Here is a 26,290-nt window from a genome sequence, read left to right as displayed (position 1 = left end):
TAATACAAATGAAATATTTATTATTTATATATTACCCTGTTCCTTTACAGAGTACAAGAAGACACACCCCTTTCCCAACAAGCTGATGACATATGTATGAACAATACAAACATTTCTTTCTTTGAGTGAGATTAATTTTTAGCCCTTATTTGATTTCTGTGGCATTTGGGAGGTGCAAAAACAGCATTGCTGGCACAAGTTTTTTTAAAAAAATGGATAGTTGAAGATCTAGCCACTGTTCCACTGTTCTATCCAATGTTCCACTGTTCCACTGTTCTATCCAATGTTCCACTGTTCCAATGTTCTGTCCAATGTTCCACTGTGATCCCCAGTGGAACATTGCTGAGGATCACAAGAGAGGGGGGAAATTCATGCTGGGCTAAATAGTTCTGTCCATCCACATAAAATATGAGAATCTGGATTACAGGAAAAAACAGTATGGAGAAACCTATATATGGAAGGAATCTGGACGACAGAAACAGCATCTGACATTTGTAGGATTAAATACCTTAAATATCACTGACAGCTTGGTTAGTTCTTACCTAATATTGTGGCATTGACCAATATAGCATTTAATTCTAATGCAGTCTAAGCATTTAATTTTAAGTTAATGGTACTGGAGTGTTTTGTTCTTAATGCTAGGCACCAGAATAAGGAAGCAGCATAGTTTCAAACAGAAGCATGGTTTAATGACTCAGGTTCTTTCTCTGTGTGGAGCTGCAGGGACAACAACTTCCTTTCTCCCCAGTTCCCGCCCACACTAACAGTCTCTCTCTACATGTTGTGAAGTGCCTAGGGAAGCTCAAGTGAACCTCCTTCCACCCGTCCAACTTCTCCTGCACTCGCTCACACAGTCACACTTCAGTTTGCTCCCCCCGTGAGTACATTCACGCATTCCATATCAGTTCCTCCTCAACTGCTAAATGTATCCCAGTTTCCCCCACTTCCCACGTCCTTTGAAATGCAGATCTTGACACTTTTTCACACCTTAAAGAAATGCAAATTGGCAAGTCAAAGGAGCCAGTAAAAACAGAGCTGAATTGATGCAATGCACTCAGGAGGACTCACTTGAAGATGCGATCACACAAAGGGAGTTCTGTGAAAGCAGCATGCATGCAGGGCCGGATCTAGGGTTGCTGGCACCCAGGGCAACCCTAGTCTGACCCCTGACTTCAGTGACATCATCACGCAGGGTGGAGCGTGCCACCTGCAAGGTGCGCCAGCGGAGGCATCATGCGGGGCTGGGAAGCCGCCTGCGCCATTCGCCTCCCCGCAGTACAGGAGGTGGCCGGCCGCCCCCTCTCCTATGGGGCAGGCGAATGGCGTGGGTGGCCTCGCAGCCCCCCGCACTGCCTTTTGCCTGCCTTGCGGCAAGCTGGCTGACCCCTGTCCTGCGGGGCAGGCGGAAGGCAGAACGGGGGGCTGGGAGGCTGCCTGCACTGCCACCTGCAAGCTCCTGGCAGCTGGCAGCTGCTCCCGGCACCCCCTCCATGGTGGCGCTGGAGGCAGACTACCCCCCTGCCCCCCTTGATCTGGCCCTGCATGCATGAGCGCCGAGCAAGATCAGCCTGCATGTGAATTGAGGACCACACATAAAATCCTGCACTTAAGCATCCCCAGGTAGTTCACAATGTGTATTTCCACTCTAAGTTCTGGAGGGGGCTAAGCAGTCTAAAACACTGGCCCAAATTAAAGGAACAGAGTTGTCAAAAGCTTCACAAGGGGGACCAAAGGATGGCTCTGCCAAAGATATTCCCCCACCCTGCATCTCTGTCTTCTTCTCTCTTTTTAAAACAATTTGCACACATCTTCCTGTTTCATATCCCCATGCAATCTTTTCCAGGTTCCTCCTTTCACCTTTTCCCAGTTGCAAAAACAAGCTTAAATTATATTGCGGGGAGCGGGTGGGAGAGATGAATACAGAACTGGCTGAGCAACGCAACTGAAGCCTGCATGTTCAGAGAAGAGTCTGATTATTATAGAAAGCACATATGACAGCTTGCTAGCATATAATCTCTCATTATTATTGGGCTGAGCTCAGTGCCGGCCAAAGGAAAGAAAAATGGCTGCCAAGAGAACAAGAAGACCAAGGATTTTCAGCAGAGACACCATAGTGTAGCCCAAAGAGTTGGCCACAATCCGAGTTTTTGTGGGCTTGAGAATCCGTTCGGTCTGGGTGAGAATGGCCTGTCTGGCTCCAGCCCACTTCCCTGGTCCCATCAAGCGGAACTGAAATGGGGTGCAGGGCCCGAAGAAGACAGTCAGGGCCAGCTTGGGGTCCTTCAGTAGCAGCATGATCAGGTTTGGCTTTGCTCCCACGCCGGTAGCAAGCTCATCCAGGTAGCCGATGAACTCTGTTTGTATTGACTGGCTGCGGCTGGTGCCAAACCTTGGTAGAGGAAGGGAGAGACAGAGAGGTAAAATTAGAACACCATCTTCAGGGAGGAGGTACATTTACCTAGGGAAAACAGCGTGGGTGAGGATGAACTTGGTGGCAAAACAAAAACAGAAGCATCATGAAGCCAGCTAAAAAGACATTAAGCCTAGCTATAAGAAATGGGACATTAGCAGTAGTACGCATGGTCGATAATCCTCTGGTTCAAGTCCCATCAGATGAACAGTTCATGAGCTCTTCAGATGCTTCTGAATAGATCAAACATGTCCAAAAGTAAAATAACAACAACAACAACAATAACAGTCTGTGCATGTGCACATATGCATTTTGTTTTCTGGCATGTGATTTTCCTGCCCCCAATTTAAAAAGGATACAGTTGAAATAAATAAATAAAATAAAATAGCATTTTACATTGTACACCTGCTTGGTGTCTGCCAAACTACTTCTGCTCTGTTGCCGTTTCTACAAATGTATTTTTGCACTGCTTCATGGGAGTTGTAGTTTATTCCTTCTCACCTGTGTCTGCAAAAAATTGATTTCACCCACTGTGTAGGTGCAAAAGCTCCTTGTAGCTATAATATGCACTGTAGAAATTAGTATGATAGAGGAATACAGGACACATTGATGAACACTCAGGGAGGCCCTGGTCTGAGACAAAACATTCTTTCCTGGGAATGAAGCAATAAAACATCTCAGATGGCCAGCAGAGCAGAGATGAGTTTCCTTTAGGAAGATAAATAGGCAGCTTCTATCTCAAAGTTGGTTAATAAATCTAAGATTAATAGAGACTAATGTTACTTATTTAGGAGTCATTCTTGATACAGAGGAGTTAGCCGTGTTAGTCTGTAGTAGCAAAATCAAAACTCTAAGTTGATAGATAATTATTTTAAGGCAGTAATAAGGGGCACTGTGAGCAAGCTGGATTTATGGAAATCACTTAAATTGTCCTTATTAGGAAGAATTAATGCAGTTAAAATTATATTTATCCCTGTTAACATATTTGCTTGCCAATATTCCAATTATGATACCAGAGAGAGACCTCTGAAGGCTTGGCAGAAGACTTTAAATTCTTTCATGTGGGATGGGGGGGGGGGCGAAACCCCAAGAGTTTCTCACACTGTTGTTTAGAGTAAATGGCCATAAGGGCTGTGGCATTCTTAACATTTGTTGCTATCATGATACTGCTAAACTATCATGGCTTCCTAGTTGGTTTTCAGCCACAAGTAATCCAGTCAAATGATCATTGAACAGAAAAGTGTATGAATGCTTTTAAAATCTTTTTTAATGGATTAGTAAAACAGAAAGGAAAAAGGTATATTCAAGTGACAATGTAATTAATAATCTTCTTTGCCATTGGGATAGATCAAAAGGAAGTTAATACCTTCTGATGTTCCACTTTTATCCTCTGCAGCTAGAGGTCTGGCTAGAATACAAGGTTATCGGTCATATGCCTTAATTAAAAGGGACAGGTTCAGTATAAATTCATATCATTCTATGGTGGAAGAAAATAATAAAGAAATCCCCTATGAGAAAGTAAAGTAATTCATAATAATCAAATAAGCATTTCTGAAGGAGCTTGGTATGTTTAGCCTGGAGAGAAGACGACTGAGAGGTGATATGATAACTATCTTCAAGTACTTGAAGAGCTGTCATATAGAGGATGGTGTGGAGCAGTTTTCTGCTGCCCCAGAAGGTCGGACCAGAACCAATGGGATGAAATTAAAATCAAATTAAATCAAATTGATCAAAATGAAATTAAATCAAAAGAGTTTTTGGCTAATCATTAAGAAGAACTTCCTGACTGTTAAAGCGGTCCCTCAGTGGAACAGGCTTCCTCAGGAGGTGGTGGGCTCCCCTTCTTTGGAGTTTTTAAAGCAGAGGCTACATGGCCATCTGACAGCAACGCTGATTCTGTGAACCTAGGCAGATCATGAGAGGGAAGGCAGGAAGGGTTACTTCAGTGCTTAGTTCTTGTGGCCCCTTCTTACATGTCCAGGGTAAGGCCGATCACCACCTTGGAGTCAGGCAGCAATTTCCCCCAGGCCGGTTTGGCTAGGGATCCTGACAGTGTTTTGCCATCTTCTGGGCATGGAGTAAGGGGTCACTGGGTGTGTGTGGTGAAGGGGAGGTATTTGTGAATTTCCTGCATTGTGCAGGGGGTTAGACTAGATGACCTTTGTGGTCCCTTCTATCCCTATGATTCTATGATGAGTCTATGAATATCTTCAAATTACAGGCTTGTTAGAGAGGGCTTTAAGAGAGTCAGGCCTCTTGAACAAATCTTGATAAGTAAGGGCAAACATGTAAATGATTGGATATATGACATAATCCTAAAATGACAAGAGTCAAGAAAGATGCTTCAAAATAAATGGAACAAGATCTTCGGTTACAATCAGTGCAATCCTAAGCAATTTCCTCTTTGCCGCCCTGAAGGCTCTGTCAATTATTAACAAGCCCTCTGAGGAGCGATCTTTGCTGGCCCTGTAGAGAGAGGTAAAATTCAAACTACATCTCCTGGCTAACGTTGTGAGTCTCCCTTCACTTGAGCATCCTTGTGTAATTCGTCTTGTGTAGTTTAGCTCTAAAATTTATAACTCATGTTTACTGGTTGCAAATCTCTGGTATTTTCTCACAAGGTTCAATTTCTAGCCTGAAAGCACCTGAGAGTTCCATTATTTTCCTGGAAAAGTGGCATATAAGTCTTCTAAGTAAATTTCACTTCCCAGCCCTGTCCAGATTGTATCCAAGGAAAGTGCTTCTGTCTGTCCACCTGAGCAATATTACTTAGAAAATGTGTAACAGTGAGAGTATCTGGGTGCAAACTCACCTACCAGATCCTTAGCTGAGCTCAACAACAAAACCACGGGCTCTTTCACTTACCATTTGACCCTCTTTTCATTTCTTTTGGAAGTGTCAGCCACCATGGTGCTCTCTGAAGGCAGCACGCTCTGTCCTAGAAAAGTAAGGGGAAAGGGTAAGGTTCCAGACAAGCATGGCTCCAGCACTTCCCCCTTAAGGAAGCCTTAGAAAGGAGACCAACCTTCTTTCATTTCATTGCCCCTCACTCCCCATTTTCCCCCCAAAAAGTCTTTCCCATATGCATGGATTTCCTTTTACTAGAATGGTAGACCTAATGTAGTCATTAAAAGATTTCCCCCTTAGTGCAGCTTCTGAGTATAGTGATTACTATGGGATTGGGTCCTATCTGCATTTGCACTGAAAAAAGAGGAAGGGGAGCCCCCTTTGGCCACTTCTCCCTGTTTCCCCAGTATCTCTTAGCTCTGTTTAGCACAGGCAAGAACTCACTTGCAAGAGCTCTTCCTTGCCTTATAGCTCTTCCCATGGCCAGACCGCCCTCACCCTACCATTTGTTCTCCATGTGCACTTGTGGATATTAAAGCTAGATCTGCAAAGATTGACAGCCGTTGCTCTAAACTCCACTGAATAGTCATTTGTTTAATGCCAGTGGAGTAGCCATGTTCGTTATAGCAAAATAAAACAAAAAGGTGGTGACGCTTTAAAAACTACCAACATTTATTCCAGTATGAACTTTTCCGCTCAAAAGCTTACTTCCTCAGATGCTTTTGTGCTGTATTCAGCAGGTGATGCTGTTGCCTTGTTGGACACTGCTAAAAGGAACATTCTGCTTAGAAAGAACAGCAATTCCCCCTCCCTTCAGGCTTACCAGGGGTGGGCACTTTTCACCCCACGCCAACTCTCCCAATGAGAGAATCTGGGGGGGAGGTAATACCACAGACGCAGGATGTCGCTTCTGTTTTCTGTGTCATGCAACACTCTAGGAATTGTCTTGAGTGTCATATGACATGGTGATGTCACTTCTGGGTCTTCACCAGAAGTGACATCGCCATGTTGAGTGACACTCCCTATGCCCTGTCCTCAAAAACCTGAGGATTGCCAGGCACAGGTGAGAAAAGGGGCCCCTCAAAAATGCAGTGACAATGAAGTTCTTTGGATATATTATATAATTAACTGGGTCTTAACCAGGGCCAGCGCGCCCATTGAGGCCAGGTAGGTGGTGGCCTCAGGTGCAGGGTGCTGTAAGGAGCGTCGGAGGAGGCGCAGGGGGTGGGAGCGCGCGCCACAGAGCTGCAGCCTCCTATCCCTCCCACCCCGCACGAGCTGCCGCCACGAGCACACGCCCCCGGCCAGGCGCAGCCGCCGTGGGCAGGCATCTGCGGCAGTGCAGGCAACCGAGCGGGAGAGCTCAGAGGCCACCCGCACACAGTCACAGCTGCCTGCCGCAGTGATCGGGCTGGCAGCGGCATGCATGCTCCCGTGATGATGTCACACGTGATGTCATCATGTAGGCCAGTGCGTGCACGCTTGCGCGTGCATGGGGCGGAGCCCGCCGGCCGGCCGCGAATGCTGAAAACCCTTGTGCCGCCCCTGGTCTTAACCCCTGAGCAGTTCTTGAGACTGAGGAGTTCTAATGTTGCCTCAACAATGTCAGTGGCTGAGTGTCTCTCTTTGACGGGGACAGATCACATGACTAATTTTGAAAACATCTTCCTTCTATCCCCTCCTCCCATAATTCTTGCTTCCCCTTCTGGTTATTTCCCTCCAAGGTGTTAAGCCACAGTAAAATTGTACCCTCTCATTTCCTTTCCTTGCCCTGATCTATTCAAATACTGCTGTATAATGTCCAAGAGAATGAACGGTAAAGTTCTTCATTCAATTCTCCCCTCAGATATAAGCTCACTTTAACAAGTTCCCATTCTTTTAGTCTCAGTGCCCCCTCCCATGGGTGTCTTAGAGCTAAGCTACAAGTGACGCCTGACACAGGTTGGACACTTGTCAGCTTCCCTCAAGTTTTGATGGGAAATGTAGGCATTCTTGTCTTGCAGCTTTGCTCTCCATTTAATTGAAGTTTACAGAGCGGCAGTCTATGGGAGGGAGAACATGCAGTCGGGAGGGGAGTGCAGGTGTCAGGCTCTTGCTGGGTGCCCCCCTTCCCATCCGCTGTGTGTGTGTGGGGGGGGGGGCTTCTGTAAACTTCAATTAAATGGAGAACCAGGTTGTAAGACCAGGAGGCCTACATTTCCCATCAAAACTTGAGGGAAGCTGACAAGTGTCCAACCTGTGTCAGGCGTCACTTGTACCTTGGCTCTCAGTGACTCTGGGGCCCTGGGCTAAAATCCAGGAGGGGGCCTGAGAATCACTGCCACAGGTTCAAATCAAAACTTGGCCACAATGTTTGCTGGGTGACCTTGGGACAGGCATGATCTCTCAGCCTACTCTACCTCACAGGGTTGTTGTGAAGATAACATGGCGATAAGATGAACCCCCACGCTGCCTTGGATTTTGCTTGTTGACCTTGGGTCAGTCTCTCTCTTTCTCTTAGCCTAACCTATTTCACATATAAAAGAGAGAACCATGTGCACAGAAGAATAGCATAAAAATGTACTGGATAGATAGAAATCCAAGGCAGTTATCCAGATCTGGGTTAGCTGAAAATCATTATTGAACTAAGTTACTACTTATTTTGGATGAAACGATTTGTGTTCACATTCCAAGGGCAAAACTGGATTTTACAGCACAAGATATGACAAAAAATATCTGACCTTTGAAATTTCAGATGCTTTGGAATTATGGTTGCCCTTACCCTCCAGGAGGGAGGGGAGAACCAGGCACTAACCAGGGTGCACCCAGTGGGCGCAATGATATCCCTTCTGGAAGTGACATCATCGCTCCTGCCGGGAGCACGTCTACTGCACACTGGCCAGGGAGGTGTTTTTGCATCTAGGCCCTATTCCCCAGGCCTTCGAAATTTCATTACAATGATTAAATATGCGTAATCCCTCTCTGCCCCTCAATTCTGTACATACCTTTGAAAACTCGTGTAGCCCAGCGTGCTTGTAGCTCTGAGGTGGGCATGATGGGTCCGAGGGGCTGGATGAGGCCAATGACAGCCAAGGTAGGTTTCTCCAGGTGAGGAGGGAAGACATGTTTATACAATGGGGCACGATTCTCTTCCACCTTGATCACTGACTCGTCTAGAAAGGGGAATATAGTACTGTAGCCAGTCGCAAAGATGACGACGTCCACATTCTCTTCCACAGTCCCATCGTCATAAAGAGCGGAGGTTTCAGTGAATCCCTTGACATTTGGTTTCACCGTCACGTCACCACAGATGATATGGCTTGGCAGGTGATCATTGAATACTGGCTCTTTCAATAGAAGCCTGGAAGGCAAGAGACAGCACATTATTGAGAGACTGGAAGGAATGCTGTTGGTAAATTGTTGTTGTTAATAATAATAATATCATAAAGCAAGCATTCATAAAGTATTTTGAAGTATACAAAATGTCTTACCTATTGGCTCAATTTCTCATGCTAAACAATGGTTTATTTCAACAAACTGTGGTTAAGGTGATTGTCTGAAAGTTGGTCATGCCACTAATTGTGAATAGCTAGGCTCCGTCAAGAAAGAGCCCCATGGCGCAGAGTGGTAAGCTGCAGTACTGCAGCCCAAGCTCTCCTCATGACCTGAGTTTGATCCTGGTGGAAGCCGGGTTCAGGTAGTCGGCTCAAGGTTGACTCAGCCTTCCATCCTTCCAAGGTCATTAAAACGAGTACTCAGTTTCCTGGGGCTAAAGTGTAGATGATTGGGGAAGGCAATGGCAAACCACACCATAAGAAAAAGTCTGCCAAAAAAAGTCATGATGTGACATCCCCCCCATGGGTCAGTAATGACTCAGCGCTTGCACAGGCTTGCACCTTTACCTTAGGCTCCATCAGATCTGGAAGTCAGTTTATTAACCATAGCTAGTAATAACTAGAATTTTGCATGATGTACGAATGCACGCATACTGGCTTACTTCTGGCTTATTCCCTAACAATACCCTCCCTGGTTCCAGAGAAAGATTCCATGGAGAGGCGGCACAGAAATTTTCTAAATAAATAATAATAGAGCAATGAAACCAAGGCAAACCAAGTTATGTCTGTTAATATGAGAACTGAAACCATGGTTATAATAAACTAGTGTTTTGCCTGATGTCTGAGCTGAACCTCAGGTCCCAGCTATATGGAAAAAACTATGGGGGAGGGGCTGTTTGCCTTATATTGGATCTGTGTATCCTGAGATCATGTGACTGAGCAGTCCAAGAAAGAAGCAAGCAGGGCTGCCTGCAGCTGTTTCCACTAGGGAAAATGGCACGGGAGGGAAGGCGGAAACCCCTCCTCTCCCATGAATTGACAGAGCAGTTTGTAAGCTGAGTCCCCTGATGGTACATTTGAGTGTCAGGGGACCTCCAACCTGGCTTGTGGCACATATATTGTATAGCTAGGCCCTCAGGGAAATGCTAAGAACCTCTGAGCCTCAGACAACTGCTGTCCCTGCAGTCCATGGGCATATTTTTAAAATATGTGACAGACACTAGTAGACCTGTCCAGAAGTTACAGTGAATCTATGCGCAATCCATATAGAGTGTACACTTGATTTTTCTTTATATCTGCATCCAATAATTCTTACGTTGCATTCAATGCATGTACAGCCGAACATGTGATTGAAACTCCACATTTATCTATTACTGGACTATGGTTGGATTTGTACAGTGAACACATGTTGGTTCTTTCACGTATGCCCTGTTCATACATTACACCATGCACATACATCATCATCATCATCATCATCATCATCATCATCATCATCAAAATAACATTCAATTTATATACGGCCTTTCAACAACTTATTGCCCACTCAGAGTGGTTTACAAAGTATGTTATTATTATTACCCCCACAACAATCACCCTGTGAGGTGGGTGGGGCTGAGAGATCTCCAAGAACCTGTGGTTGACCAAAGGTCACCCAGTTAGCTTCAAGCAGAGGAGTGGAGAATCAAACCTGGCTCTTCAGATTAGAGTCCTGCTGCTCTTAACCACTACACCAAACTGGCTTTCCTGCATGTATGTCTGGAATATCAAATTGTAGGAAACAGCCAATGAGAGTTCACTTTACAGTTGGAATCAGGGACCATTACAGGGATAAATATTTATTTATTTCATTGGATTTCTATTCCACCCTCCCCGCAAGTGGGCTCAGGGCAGATTACATCATTTAAAAACACAATACAGCAATAAATATACAGTGAGCCATAAAAATTCATAAAATTCATAAAACATTAGAAAGATCTTATTTGACGATAATAAATATATAATAATGAATACAATAAATATACACAAATACACAATATGTATTATGGCCACTGTTCAAAATCTCTTAAAGGACAATAGAAATTCTCTTCTCTTCTTTTGCAGAGATGCCAGGATGAAGATCATAAGGGTCTTAAAGGGATAGGAGCCATCGGTGGAAAACGGCCGGGTAATTCCCATACAAACAGAGTTCAGTTTTTAATGATATCTTTGTGTTCTTATTCCAGGATGGATCATCACATGCAAAGGAGCATGTGCCCCTCCCCTTCCCGGCCCGACAAGAAGCTAGCAAACTTAGCTCGTTTCGTACATGGAACTTTATCAAGGGCGTAATAATAATATAAACCAAAATCTGCACACCAAGGGAATTTCAACACACCCAACCAGCATATATCTTAGCAGCAAACCCCAATTAACAGCCATATTCCATTAGAATAGAAGAGAATTTCTATTGTGCTCTAAGAGACTTTGAACAGTGGCCATAATACATATTGTGTATTTGTGTATATTTATTGTATTCATTGTTGTATATTTATTATATTTATTGTATTTATTATGAGTAAATGCTATATATAGGAACATTGATAATTTCATGGGATTCCATTTATACTGCGTATATGAATGATGCGTATAAGATTACTTGAGGGGAATATAAGAATCGCTTATTATCAGATGCAGTTGACGCTGTATAAATTTCTTATGAATTACCCATCTAGTGAGATTACTGTTTGTTGCTAATTAATTAAACCTCTGGTTGGGTGGGCAAACACCCCATTTTGTCTTAGGTTCGGTCTTTTCACAAAGTAGCCTCTTTTTGTTTGTACCAATTTGAAGGTTGGCAACTATAGATTCCTGTTTGAAAAGCTAAGATAACTAAGCATTTAGCAATTGAACAAAATCTGTCGGAGCAGCAGCCACACACAGCTGGAACACAGCTCAACCCAACCAGAAGTCACTGTTTGAAAAGCAATGACTGCATAGTCGAAGGCTTTCACGGCCGGAGAACGATGGTTGTTGTGGGTTTTCCGGGCTGTATTGCCGTGGTCTTGGCATTGTAGTTCCTGACGTCAGGAACTACAATGCCAAGACCACGGCAATAAAGCCCGGAAAACCCACAACAACCAATGACTGCATAGTTTTTTAAAAATCGAGATAAAAGAAAGCACAACAGTGAGAGGAGTGGTAGACAAAAAAGAGGTCAGAAAACAGCAAAACCAATTATTATTAATGGGGATCACATTATTATTTGGTCACATTTCAATCTCGCCCTTCTTTCAACAGGCTCAGAATGCCACGCCAACTTTGTAACCAACCTGTAAGGTAGAATATTGATGACAGCTGAACTTGGAGATATCAAAAGCATTCGAAGTGGTTCTTTTCTAGCTTTATGTACCTGTTTTGAGGCACTAGTCCATAGTTTTCATGGTTAAACCATTCATTCATCTTCTTTTCTACCATCCATCGCACAATGTCCAAAGGGAGGAGATTGAGGAGCAGGTTTTTGAAGCGGGTGTGAAGGATAACGTCCCAGGGATAGCCGTTGTCAAACACACGGCTCATCACCCAGGAGCCCCCCCTAGAGCTCAGAACCACCTGCAGGAAAACAAAAGAAGGAGATTAGGAAAGCTGATGACATTCCAGAGTGAATTCAGCTGTCCCAATTGATCTAAGAATGCATTTTTACCTCAGAATTCTTCCACGGAGTTCAATCACTATACATGGTTCTTCTCCTGTTTTGTTCTCACAATAACCCTGGTGAGGTTGAATGAGACTGATAGGCCCAAGGTGACTCAATAAGCTACATGGCTGAGTGCAGACTTGAACCTGGGTGTCCCCAATCCTAGTCTAACACTTCATCCACTGCACCACATCAGCTCAAGATCTCTGTCTTGAAGCTACCTTTCCCCATAGAGCATATACAACTTCTTTTTGTACATGGTGGCGGTGGAGAGTGCCCTCAAGTCATAGCTGACTTATGGCAACCTCTGGTGGGGCTTTCATGGCAAGAGACTGAGAGTCTCTATAGACAAGACATCTTACACGAGGATGCTCGAGTGAAGAGAGACGCACTGTTAGCTGGGAAATGTTGGAGACACAGCAGAAGGCTTTGTCGCTTTCACCTCTCTACAAAGACTTGGAGATCCTTCCTTGGAGGGTTTGTTAATTTCCTCTTCCCCCTTCTCCTCCCTGAAGGCTATGTTAATTTCATCTCCCAGTCAGGGGAGGAAAAGAAGAAATAAACAAACTCTCTGAGGAGCGATCTCCCACCTCTTTGTAGAGAGGTGAAAGTGACTAAGAGCCAAGCTACAAGAGATGCCTTACACAGGTTGGACACTTGTCAGCTTCCCTCAAGTTTTGATGGGAAATGTAGGCATCCTGGTTTTACAGCTTGGCCCTCCGTTACAGCTGCAAGACCAGGATGCCTACATTTCCCATCAAAACTTGAGGGAAGCTGACAAGTGTCCAACCTGTGTCAGGCATCACTTGTAGCTTGGCTCTAAGCCTATCTTCTACGTTTTCCAGCTAAAAATGCATCTCTCTTCACTTGATCATCCTCGTGTAAGATATCTCATCTATAGAGACTCTAACAGAGGTGGTTTGCATTGCCTGCCTCTACAACCCTGGCCTTCATTGGAAGTCTCCCATCCAATTACTAACCAAGGCCAACCCTGCTTAGCTTCTGAGATCTGACGAGAACAGGCTCACCTAGACAATCCAGGTCAGGGCCTCTTTGCGCACACTTGTTATAACACTTTGCAAACACAGCCAGACAGCAGCAGTTTTTCAAACTCTCTGGAAACATCACAGTTCACACCATGCACTAGCGTTGTTATAGGGAGGGGAATTTCTTTTTCCTAATTTCACTTTTTTTAGGTAGGACCATTGATTCCTCTTATTCTCTTGTTTTTTTCTTTAAAGAGAGAATCTCTTTGTGCAAAAATCAATGCACCTGTTTGTAACTTCAGCCCTTGCAGTTGTTTTATGTTACACACCAGGGGGTGCTCTAGCAGGAGGATAGAAAGGTTTGGGAAGATGTTGTTTGCCTCTAAGCATCTACAGAGTGAAATTCTAAAATTTTGCTGAACCTCCTTTCCTGCCCCCCCTCTTTTCAAGTTTCTCTGTAATCAAAACAAAATTTATCAGAAACAAAATAGTAAGAGAATTTCACTTAGCAGTGGTTTCATGCACTTGCCCAGAAGTACAATTGCTTTAGAATATCCTGCTTCAGGCAGAGTTCCATGCAGCTCAGAAGTGTACATACCACATTATGAGTTTTGGTTTATACTGATAATAATCTAACTATCCCTGTGAATTTCAAAATCTTTGAAACTAATGATGTAATCCTTATTCTCCACCCCACCCCTAGATCTGTCTTCCTCTCTCTATATTCCCAGCTTCTTCTTCTCAACCCCTCTCTACTTCAAGGATCATAATACTGCTGATATAACCATTGTAGGCTACATTGTGATTTCAGCTGAAAACTAATAATATTATCTACAATACCTATTACAACAGAATCTGCAGAACCCATTTCAAGTGTTTTACTTGCTAGGGGACCATTCCCCTGCTGGGGGCAGAGGATCCCCTGTTCCCTGCTCCCATTGCCCACCACTGCTCATAGCAGTAGCAGGAGAGGGGAAAAACTGCACCATTGCTGCAGCATCGTGTCACTTCCTGTAAGAAACTGGAAGTAATGTAAGGTGGCTCTAGGAATAATCAGAAACTCTATGATAGAACTATAGTTTTTCCTATAACTACTTGTGTCACTTCCTTTTTTAAAAAACTGAAAGTGACATGATGTCACAGCCAGCGTCTCAGGGCCCCCCACCCACAGCCTTCTTGCCAGTTGCCAGGCACTACCTGGCAACCCAGTTTACCATCCCCCAACTCTCCTAAAAGCATACCTTTTTTGCCTTCCGACAGAGTTCCACAGCAATGTCCGCTGCTGAATTCCCCATTCCGATAATCACTACTGTTTTCCCCTGGAATCCTTCTGGGTTCTTGTAGTTTTGGCTATGGAGATACTTACCCTTGAACTTTTCAAAACCTGCCATAAAACACAGCACAATGACAGGGCAAGCATTATAGAAGAATTTTTACTTTGGGATAATCTCATGCAACTACTTTTCCTGGTGAGGACCTATGTGGAGTCACTGTGTGGAAGTGAAAAGTCAGTGCAAAGAGGACAGTGCACAGAAAACTGTCATGTGCGGGACACTCCATCGCCCGCACACACACACTTGCATTTGCAGTTGCTATGGAAGGAATGTGGAGAATCTTTGCGGTGTGGAAGCAACCAGGATAGGCTGGTCATATTGACCACATCGGAGCATTTAGTATAAACAGATGAACCATTGTCAGATTTTCACATGCATGGATCACATGCTTAAGCAAAAGCATACCAGGAAAGCACTCCGCCGGTGGGATGTAGGCTTCTATCTGGTGACCTATGCAGACCATAACAGCATCAAAGACGAATGACTCCTGCTTATCATCACTCTGAGTGGCAACTTTCCATTGGCCTGTAGCTGAGTGATCTTTGGTTTTTTCTACACTGATAACAGCAGTCTGCCAAGAAGCCAGAAAAGAACATTATTTATTTTTGTACATTTTAAACCCTGCTCTTCCTCCAGCGAGTTCTGGATGGAACACATAATTTTATCCCTCCCCTATTTTAAAGGTAAAGGTAGTCCCCTGTGCAAGCACCGGGTCATTACTGACCCATGGGGGGACATTGCATCACGACATTTTCTTGGCAGACTTTTTACGGGGTGGTTTGCCTTTCCCAGTCATCTACACTTTACCCCCAGGAAACTGGGTACTCATTTTACTGACCTTGGAAGGATGGAAGGCTGAGTCAACCTTGAGCCGGCTACCTGAACCCAGCTTCCACTGGGATTGAACTCAGGTCGTGAGCAGAGCTTGGACTGTAGTACTGCAGCTTACCACTCTGCACTGCGGGGCTCTATTTTATCTTCACAATAACCCTGTGAAGTAGGCCAGGCTGTGTCTGTGTGTGACAGAGAGAGACTAGCCTAAAGATAACCAATGCATTTTATGATGATTGTGGATTTGAACCCGGGTCTACCAGATCGCAGCCCACCATGCCACACTGACTTGGCACATATTGGTTTTACAGTCAACGACTCTGAAACTACATTTACAGTGAAATCCTAAGCAGAGTTACTCCAGTCTAAGCCCATGGGCTTAGAATGGAGTAACTCTGTGTAGGATTGCTTTTAAAATGATCATTCCTTCTTCCTAGAGGAAATTGTATTTTGAGAGAGAAGGGGCTGAGATTCTCTGAATACCTTATACAGAATCCTCAGTATCAGCAGCAAATCATTACCCAGCCAGGATTATTGCAAAAGAGCCATTAAAACTGGTGTAAAAGTGAGTGTAAGCTTGCTGTATAAGAAGGCCCTTTGATGCAAGCTCAAAGTGTGTACAAATGTACACAGACACCACGACCTGTTGCAGCACCCTGCCCCCAATTTGCCATTTATTGACAGACATAAGAGTAAGTCCGCCAACTGAATGAATGTTACTTCAGTAACCTGTCTTGCCCTGCTTCTCCACTTCTCAAGCACCTTTTCAAGTTCCCCCTTTTGAAGCACCACCAGTACATTCATTCTAATTCAGGTAATTTATGTTTCCTAGCCCTGTGGCACAGAGTGGTAAGCTGCAGTATTGCAGCCCAAGCTCTGCTCATGACCAGAGTTCGATCCTGGCGGAAGCCGGGTTCAAATGGCTGGCTCAAGGTTCACTCAGCCTTCCATCCTTCTGAGGTCGGTAAAATGAGTACCCAGTTTCCTGGGGGTAAAGTATAGCTGACTGGGGAAGACAGTGGCAAACCACCCCGTAAAAAGTCTGCCAAGAAAACATTGTGATGTGACGTTCCCCCCCTCCATGGGTCAGTAATGACTCAGTGCATTACCTTACCCTGCTTTAAAAATAGGGAAGGGGAAAGTAAGTTACTGATGGCACATCCTTCCAGCTATCCAGAGCTACAATGCAGCTAACTTCTGCTGCAAAGAGGAAGACTGAGTTCAGTGAATTCACTAAATTCAGTGAAAAAGACTTGTATTCTATTACTCTGCTTGGCCAAATTCGATGCCTTGCTGTGGCTCAAGGACACTGACTGTGACAGAAGAAGTTTGGCCCACATGCTCACCCAAATCTGAAGCCTTCCTCTGGCCCCCAAAGGTTTCTTCCATTAGAAGAGGCTCAGAAGATCACGAGGAGATGGCTCCTTGGGCTGAGGCAGGGGGCAGCTTCAAACTCAGTCAAGCAGAGTGGGTAAAATGCAAGCCAATATGTTTGACCTGAATGCAATTGTGCTGTTGAAGGGTAGGTTTGCTGCTAAAATTATACATCTCTGGATGCTTTCATCTTTCAACGTTCCTTCTTTTAAAAGTTAAGTCAGTAGGGAGGGATGATTCTTGGTCCACTGGAAATTTAGCCACTCACCATTTTAAGTATTTTTAATTTATTTCTAAACACACACACAAATAAAATAAAAATCTGCAAACTAAAGCCATTTCCACACTACTCACCTTCATCCGGAACGGGGTGCAACGTCGCAAAACCCCCGCAGAAGATAGCGTCTTCTCGCGCAAGTTTTGCGCAGCATTGCGCAAAACTCGTGCAAGAAGACGCTATTTTCTGCCTTTTTTTCGGGACATTGCGCCCCGTTCCGGATGAAGGTGAGTAGTGTGGAAACAGCCTAAGTTACAACATTGCAAAGAAAACATAGGCTGTACATTGTGAAGATACTTACCATCCCAAAGCATCACAAACATTGCCCATAAGTTTGATCAATTTATTTCTCAGTGTTTTGTGACCTGTTTTTCAATGGTAAATTCAGTTTGACATCTGTGCGACCTCACAGATCCTTGGACCACAACCACACATTGTCGGGTCTTGTATGCTAAATAATAATCTTTTGCAACTGGGTTTTCTTGTGCAGAAGAGACAATCCAGTTGCAAACTGTGCGAGAATAATGTGAATACATGTGTGAATGCAGCCCATTTGTACCAATGCGAAACAAGAGGAAGCCGTACATTTTCCCAGTAAGAAACTATCTTCACACATGCGGCCATAATTAAGTTCAATATAATTTCCAAATCCACCTCATAGACTCTACCTTTTTTACATACACCTCCCCTGCAAGGCAACTGCAGGATTCATCAGACAATTATAGCACATCATGTCCATGATTAATCCCCAAACTTCTTCCCAATAATTATTACTGAAAATTGCCAAAATATATGTCTGCCCCAGTGATCAAACAACGGCAACAGCACATCCAGGACAGAGTACTATGTACAGCCTAGCTTATACAATGTTATCTACTATTGGATTTGGTTTTTATAATAAGTCTCCCTAAAGTCTGCTGAAATTAAGTAAGAAACAGATGTAGAAAAGGCTGCTCTCCACTCTAAATCAACATACCTTGAACCTGATGTATTTGAGCAGATCAAAGCGCTTGGCATAAAGTCGCAGATATTCCAGAAACTTGGTGTTGTGCAAGTAATTAGGAAAATGGTCCGGCATCGGAAAGTCACTGAAGCAGGACATCTCTTTGGAGGAATTCATGAAGACCGAGTTGTAAATGCTTGCCCTGCCTTTCTCTACATATTCCTAGAGGAGAAGAACATAAGGAGATCCCTGATGGATCAGACCTGTGGCCCATCTCATCAGCATCTTATCTTCAACAATAATCATCCAGAGGCTGACAACATAGGCTTGCCATTCCCCTGCGAACGGCCATTCCCACCTCCTCCCCCCACCCCCACTTACCTGGCCAGTGGGGGGCATGTCCCCCAGGGTGCCCCCTGGTGGCATAGGCACACCCCGGGCAGTGCAGCATGCCCCTGTGCCGCGGCACACCCTGGCGCCCCGCAACGGGCCTGTTTTGGCTCGAATTAGGCCCGGGGTTGCCAGCATTCTTCCAATTAATGTCAACTTTCACATACATCTTATCCACACCAGGTTTTTTGTTGCAGCTCAACTTTTTAACTGCATCCTTCCCCCCACCCCTTTACTCACATTATCGCTTACTGGTCTTTGCTAACCTTGTTTTTTTTTTTTTAAAGTATTCCCACAATTTTTCAGACCACTTGTCTAAACAAACAAAAGGGGGGGGCAGACTTGAGGAAAAACCTGGAGAGCAAAAATGAGCACACGATAATATGTGTGGAGGGAACAATGCAGTCAGAAAACTGAGCTTCTTCTACAGAAACCTGGGCCGTTTCCACACAGCTTACCTCTCTTCGTAATGTCCCGGTAGATCGTGCAAAAAACATGGAAGATCGCATTTTCTCGTGCGAGATTTGCGCCATGTCACGTGATGTCGTGCAAATCTCGCGTGAGGAAACGCGATCTTCTGCGTTTTTTGCGCAATCTACCGGGACATTACGAAGAGAGGTAAGCTGTGTGGAAATGGCCCTGATGTGGAAAAAGGCCCAGTGTGGGGCAATTAGGATCACATGAAGATTTCTTCTGTGTTTATTTTAAAATTCTCCACACCCACCCACCCCTTTCCAAATGCAGCTACCTAGGCTGCTTTCTCAAGGCAAAAATTGGTATGAGGAGAGAAGTGGGTTCTTTAAACTATTCATCACGTTCTCACTTCCTTCCTTAAAAAGGAAGCTGCCCATATCCTCCATTGGAGAAAAATATGAGTAGTCCAAAATATTGGTAGGCATGTCTCCCACCAGAGCCCCCACCCATGGAGATAAAAGCCGCTGGTTTCCAATAGAAAATGGCAGAGGAGTAAAAGAGTTTTACAGAAGGAATCAAAGGGCTTTTAAAATGAAAACAGAAGAGAAAATGTAATGTGTCATTGGACCACTCGGTGTATCCTTACCACACGCTTCATATTTTATTGCTGATCGTTTTATGTTTATATAACTTTGCTGCAGCTTTTATTAATGTTTTAATATAGTTTTATGGAATTTTTTAATGTAATCTGCCTGGAGAGTTTGTTTACTATGAGGTGCTATCAAAGAAATTTACACAAACAAATTATTTTAAACTTTAAAACCAAGTAAAAGAAAATGGACTTACCAGAGGAAGAAATCCCACATCCCTTGTCAGCTCCCATTTCCTCCCTTCCCGTTTTGCATCTTCCTTCCTTTGCCCTCTGCCCAGTCACCTGGTTTCCCCTCCCTCTCCCTCAGTCAGCTGTTTTACCCCCCTGGCCAGTCCCTACTTTTTGAAATTTTCATGCAGCATCTTGTGATACTAGATAACGCAAATATTGGCCAGGCTGAAATCTGAAGAACAAAATTCACAGCCAAATATTTTTTCCCAGCATCTCTGACTCTTTCCCCAAAAAAGCAAATCAGGGACTGGTTTACCAAGGACAAAAATCAGAAACTAGGGCTGCCCATCAGTAAATAAAGAGCATGTGTATATGTCAGCCTTTGACTGACCACCAGTCCTGGTCTCCTCTCTGAATATCTTTCATTGGACCTCTGTGGTTTATGAGACGTTAGAAGCTTTCGGCCTTTTACTCACTGTGAATCTCCATAGCCCTCCAATGTCACTGCTTCGCTCAAAGCATGTTGGCTCCAGGCCTTCCTCCAGGCAGCTTTTGATGGAGGCCAGCCCACTCACACCAGCCCCAATCACAGCGACTCTCTTGGCCATAGTCCTCTGCAATAGGGAAAGATCAATAGCATCTTCCTTGAGCATGAGGTATAACTCGTGGCATCCCAAGGAGCATTTTTATTATTCAAGAGGGCCACATGTCACGGTAAGCATTTTGGTTACTTCTTTTAAGCTGGTGTTTTCATTTGAATCCACATACTCCCTCTTCTCTTTTTGTACTCTCTCTGTATTATCACAGGCAGGGGTTATTTCGTTGAAAAAGAGCTGGAGGAACTCATTAGCATAACTCATTAGCATAACTGATTTGTATATGCCCCTTGATATCACTAGAAGTGTGTCATTAGCATAACTGATTTGCATATGTCACACCCCCTGACATCACCTATCCTGGCTGTTTTGGACCCAATCCTGGCTGTTCAGGGCCGAAATTGGGCCCAAAATGGCAAAAAGGGGCGTCAGAGGCCCAATCCGGGCCGTTTCGGCCCCAATCCAGGCTGAAACGGGCCCAAAACGGCCAAGAGCCAGGTGGATGGGGCCACCTGACATGTGACCCCTTTGGGGAACTGCTGAAACTGCATTCCGGTGTGTTCCCCCACAAAATGAGCCCTGATCACAGGTCTCTTTAATGCCTTCTGTCTGGTAACTCTTCTCCCTTTTATTTCTCCACACATCATCATAAATTCTGCAGCCTCATTTCTTTTTCTGTTTTCCCTCTCCACAGATCTTTCTGTGGCCTAAAGTGTTCCTTTTCGTCTCACTGTACAGATCTCCCTAAATGTACTCAGTTTATACTTCTTTCCTCTATCCTTTCCATAGTCGTCTCTGTCACTTTCTTTCTTGCTTAGCATATCCTGCAAGTCTTTCCCCTTTCCTTACACTACTGGACTCTGTACCCCCACCTCTGAGTCCCCCTTATTCCCACTGAGGGTTGCCAAACTCCAGGCAGGGCCTGAGAATTATAGCTCTAAACAGGAAGGATTGTGTTGGGGGGGGGGGGGACAGGTGAAACAGCATCATGATGGTATGTGACATTACTCCCAGTGAAAAACTAGAAGTGATGGCATGACATTGGAGGGGACACTGCAGAAGTCACCAAAAACTCTATGATTAAAGTATAGGATTTGACATATCCTGTCACCACCACCCCTCGTCATGATATCACTTCCAATTTTGTGCTGGAAGTGATGTCAGTGCACATCCTGCCTATTTCCCCCCAGCTGGCCCGTGAAGGACTGGAGGAAGCCAATGGAAATGCCCAGGACATCTCTTGCTATAGCCTATAGGAAATGGCAACACAACAGCAGTTTTGGAGGGTTGATTTTATGGCAAGTCATCCCCTTTGAGCTCCCTCTCCAAAGTCTATGCTCCCCAGGCACCACTTGAGTTGCCAAATGTCGAGTTTTGAACCAGACAATCCAGAATTTGTGCTTGCTGACCATGAAATAACTTGAGAAAAGACTGGGCATACAAATATGGTATTTTCTGGTATTTTCTAATTAACTGTTTCAAGAAACAGGCAGTTCCAAAGGGATAGAGTTGAGACAGGGAAAACTCAAGGGTTAAAGTAGAAAAGGAGCGAGGAAATACAGGAGCATAAAAAGAAAACAAACCCTAGGACTTTGCTGTGGAGGGTGAGCTGGTGGAAGGCAAACTGTAGCTAATGCTAGCATCTCCATTGTTTCCCATCTGGGCTTGCCAGGTGCCCACTTACAGTTCAAAATCTCCTGGCAATGTAAGTCTTTGCCCACCAATTGCCAGCTGATCAGTGGGCGGAGGCACGCCAGCAAAATTGAGGGGAGGGTGAATATGTTTCTCATTACTGCATGACATCATTTCTGTTGCAACCCAGAAGTGACAGTGTTGTGCCAGGGCAGATTATTTAACAATTGGCCAAAAACATAGAGCCAAACTACACGAGACACTGGACACATGTTCTTCATGTGCCAGCTCCCGCAAGGTTCCCTGGGCAGTGTAGTCTTACAAATTACAGCCGCTTGATGCAATTCTCCACTAGGGAATCATTCTCTCTCTCTGTCTTGCAAAAAGCCTTGGCTAGGGTTTTCCTCAGGGAGCTCGGGGTGGGGTGGGGACATAACTGGAGACAGGAAATCCAGGGTGGCCTTTTGCAAGAGAGAGAGAGAGAAAGAATCCCACCTACTGCTCTTCTCCCCAGCGGAGAATTGCATCACAGATTCTCTGCTCAGCAGGCCACCTTGCCAAGCCATGTCAACAAATCTTTATCAAGTGTGTCCTGTATTTTTATTGAAACTATGCGGCAACCCTAGGTGCCACCCCCAAATCTCCAGGAATTTTCCAAGCTGATAGCCTAGACTTCTTCTCACCAAGTTAACATCTCACAAGGATTTCATTTCCCCTTTTGAGTTTTTTTTGGTCCTGTTTCTTTATCTCTTCCCTCATTCTTATCTTCAGTCTTCCTTACTGGTGAGTGACAACAGCCCACAAGGCTATCTCCCAGCAATTGTGCAGCATTGTTGGCTCTATACCATGTGCTGAAAAAAATCAATGTCAACTCAGTTCTTTCTCTGAACCCTGGGGGAGGAACAGCAATGCTGCCATGGAGACATAGCCATTCTCCTATTCCAACTCTTACTTTTGAGGCCTTGGGCGGGCAGAACTTAGGCAGGAAAAGGCTGCAAGCAATGGGAACTTAATTCCCTGAAGGCTCCCAAGCAGAGATGAAGATGACTACAATTGGCCTGCAGGCCTTCTGTTATGCAGGCCCAATCCAGGAATCAGGAAAGGGAGAGATAAGATGGCAGGAGTAGGGTTGCCAGGCACACTCAACCTCCTGGCGGGGGATAGGGGCCTGGCACTTACCTTGGAGGAGAGGGGGTCATGCATGGAAAGCGCGCATGCATGCCCCCACAAGCGTGATGACATCACTTCGGGAGTGACATCATTGCGTGGCCCCTGGGAGTGCACACAGGCTTCGCAGGGGCAAAACGGGCCCAATCCATGCCAAAAAGGGGTTGGTTTTGAGGCACTGCGGGGTGCAGAAGCATTCCTGTGCTCTGCCGCACCAAAAATGAACCCGTTTCAGCACAGATTGGGCCCATTTTGAGGCGCTGTGGAGCTCAGGAGTGCTCCTGAGCTCCACACGGGCCCGATCCGTGCTGAAACGGGCCTGTTTTGGCACAGATAGAGCCCGTTTTGAGGCACTGCGGAGCACAGGAGCGTTCCTGCGCTTCGCAGCGCCTCAAAATGGGACCTATCCATGCTGAAATGGGCCCATTTTGCCACAGATCGGGCCTGTTTTGAGGCGCTGTGGAACGCAGGAGAGCTCCTGCACTCGCAGCGGCCCCGATCCAAGCCAAAACAGGCCCAATCCTGGCGGCTGCTGTGCACGGGAGCATGCAGCACTGCAGGGGAGCACGCAGGGAAGGTGCGCACCCCACACTGGTTAGGTAAGTGGGAACAGGATGTGGGGAGCGGGGGCAAGGGATCCCCCGCCCCTGCCAGGGGTCTGGCATCCCTAGGCAGGAGTGTCTTAATGATTAAAAGAATCAGGGTACATTAATGGTTAATTCAGGACAGAAGTAAAAACAGGATTAACTCTTTATGCCAGTTGAGATTTTTTTCCACATAACAGGAAGGGAAAGGAAAGAGCAGACTTCTCATCTCAGACTGGCGTAAAGCACCCCACCTTCTGACCTGGTGATCCGGGAAGCACATTCACACAACAATTTCTATCAGTACTTTCACGGTAGAGGGAAGTGCTCCAAGCTACCACTGTCTGCACTTTTTATTGCGTCCTGCCTTCTCTAACCCCATACTTATTTCCTACTTACGTTCCACAGAGGTTCCATACGAACATGTTGCTAATTGTTTTTATCTTTGCCCCACAGATACCTCTAATGTTACGGTATAGGGTAACTACAGTGTGGGTAATGAATTAAGGAAGAGACTGCCCTGACTGTGTGAAGCGATGTGGCTTAAACAGCCTTTACATCCATTTATGAATCGTACATGAATCACTATTTCTGTTTCAAGCCCTGCTGCTTTTTCTGGTGCTGCAGAAGTGTTTTTGTTTTGTTTTTTTAAAATGGTTCCAACTTTTGTAATATATTGATATAGCAATATATTGCAATAGATATTGCAGTATTCCTTCACAATAGATATTGCAAAGGAATGGAATGGGTGGGGGTGGGGGAATTAAAAGACTGCCTTTTCAGAAGTGCTGCAGAGATTTCAAACATTACTGTACATTAAATCAAAAGCACCCTAGATCTTAAGAACGGGAAAAAAGGGTTTTCAGAAAATATGGCTCAATGCTGTCACTTGTGTCTGAAATGGTTAAAAAAAAATCAGTAACCGGCAGCCACAACAGTTTACATAGGCAGTGTGAAAGTCCCCTAAAAATATTTCCAAATCCCCACATGTAGGGCTGAATTTCAGAGATGTGGGGATTTAAAAGCCACATTGCTGTTTTTGAGAGAAAGCCAGAGAAGTGACGGTCTAAAACCCCAAATCTCTAAAAACCAGCCCTATAGAGAAACTACATGGCTGAGGTTGGAGGACAAGGAAGGAGACTTGTTGCTAAACAACCCATAACTCCATAAGGCTTAAGCCTGCCCCCCACCACTCCAATGCCATTTCCCTAACCTGAAATGGCATCAAGGAGCGGCTACAAAAATACAGGGTTGGCATTGCCTTCAGGATTTAACTTCCACGTTGCCACTTGTTGCTAAACAAAACTACCTGGAGCAATGGGAAATCACTGAGTACAAAGTGAGTTCTAGTCCATGAAAGCTCACATTGGAATAAAATTTGGTTTCTCTTTTAGGTGCCACACAATTCCTGTTAATTTTTACCACAGCAGATTATTGCAGCTACCTGTCTTTCCGTGAAAACTGTTAATTAATTTTAACAAATCCCACATAATTAACTGTCCTTGCCTTGTGGAGAAAGTTTACTGGTTTCCAATAACATACGAAGTCCAACCTAGCTGTGACCAAGATATTTAAAACCAATTCATGGTACTGTGTGTTTTAGGAGCAGCAGAGTTCAACAGAAAAATCTTGGTTTACTGCAATTAAGCAATTAAAAAAAAATTAAATCTGACAAATTGACTCTGAAAAAACACAAAATATACTGAAATGCAACACGATGACTACAATGTTATCAAGGAAACTAAACCACTAGTTTGATATCTCTCTCTCTCTTGGGGAAACAACTCCAGCAAAAGCAAAAATGAAGAACAGAGAATATGCACGTTCAGAGGGCAGAAGGCAGGAAAATTCAACCCAGGCATTTGGAAAGAAGGAAGAACTACAAGGGGAAATAATGACGAAGAAGAGTACAATAAAACGGAGCATTTCTTACCTATTTCTGCTTGCATAAGCAAGTTGTTTGTCCAGGGTTTGGAAGGAAACTAACGCTCCTATGAGCTTTACGGATTCTTTTGACAAATGGGCTGAACTCAACCATGTGCATCTCTGTCTTTCTGGCACAAGCAATGAAGCTGATTAATTACTTTTCTGAAGTCCACACATCTCTTGGAACTTGGATCCAAAGGGCAGATTTGTCAAAATGTCCCCAAAAAATCAGGAACACTCTAGCTGTTGTGTAAGACTGTGGCAGCTCACAAGAGGGAGAAACCTTCCTTTTGAATGTAACTGTGGTGATTCTCGCTTACTTCTGGAATGAATAGACAATGTAACGCCTCGAGGCTGCCTGAATGTATTTCTGCAGGGATTCAGTGGCGGAATTCACCCTGACTCTCTTCTGTTATAAAGCACTGACAAACCTAGATCAGAAACCAGATCAAAAAAGGGTTCTAGAAACCCACCTCATCCCTCGGGGACTGGAGTTGTCTCACCTGCATCTATTTCAAAGTAGATTTGCAACTGGCTAAGAAATAAAGCAATCCTTGGAAGGTGGATTTATTAAGAGACCGCTGCTCAGCCAGACACCGCTAGTCACTTTTCTCGGGCTAGATGCAATAAGCCAAGAAGGATAGGGGTCAGGTGGACAGGCAGTAAACTCCTTCAGTTGTTTTGACCCCATCCTTAGGTTGCAATAGTTGGCCTTGGGTAAGCCACTCCCCTCAGCCCCAGATCCCCAGCTAACTTTGTTCACTTATCT

General features: G+C 44.7%; 1 protein-coding gene across 1 annotated transcript; it reads right to left on the bottom strand.

The window, feature by feature from the left end:
• FMO2 (flavin containing dimethylaniline monoxygenase 2) lies at positions 1–25,828 on the bottom strand. Its single transcript, XM_054981433.1, has 9 exons — positions 25,529–25,828; positions 20,093–20,230; positions 18,023–18,211; positions 14,970–15,135; positions 14,472–14,614; positions 11,960–12,159; positions 8,242–8,597; positions 5,276–5,348; positions 1–2,389 (listed from the first exon to the last, which is right to left on the bottom strand). Exons 2-9 carry the CDS (start codon positions 20,222–20,224, stop codon positions 2,038–2,040), a joined length of 1,611 nt encoding a protein of 536 aa, XP_054837408.1. The 5' UTR covers positions 20,225–20,230; positions 25,529–25,828; the 3' UTR covers positions 1–2,037.
• Positions 25,829–26,290: the final 462 nt, after the last annotated feature.

The sequence above is a fragment of the Eublepharis macularius genome, chromosome 5, assembly GCF_028583425.1.
Source record: "Eublepharis macularius isolate TG4126 chromosome 5, MPM_Emac_v1.0, whole genome shotgun sequence".
Taxonomy (NCBI): Eukaryota; Metazoa; Chordata; class Lepidosauria; order Squamata; family Eublepharidae; genus Eublepharis; species Eublepharis macularius.
Note: the sequence above shows the minus strand (reverse complement) of the source record. Positions and strands in the feature narration are given on the sequence as shown.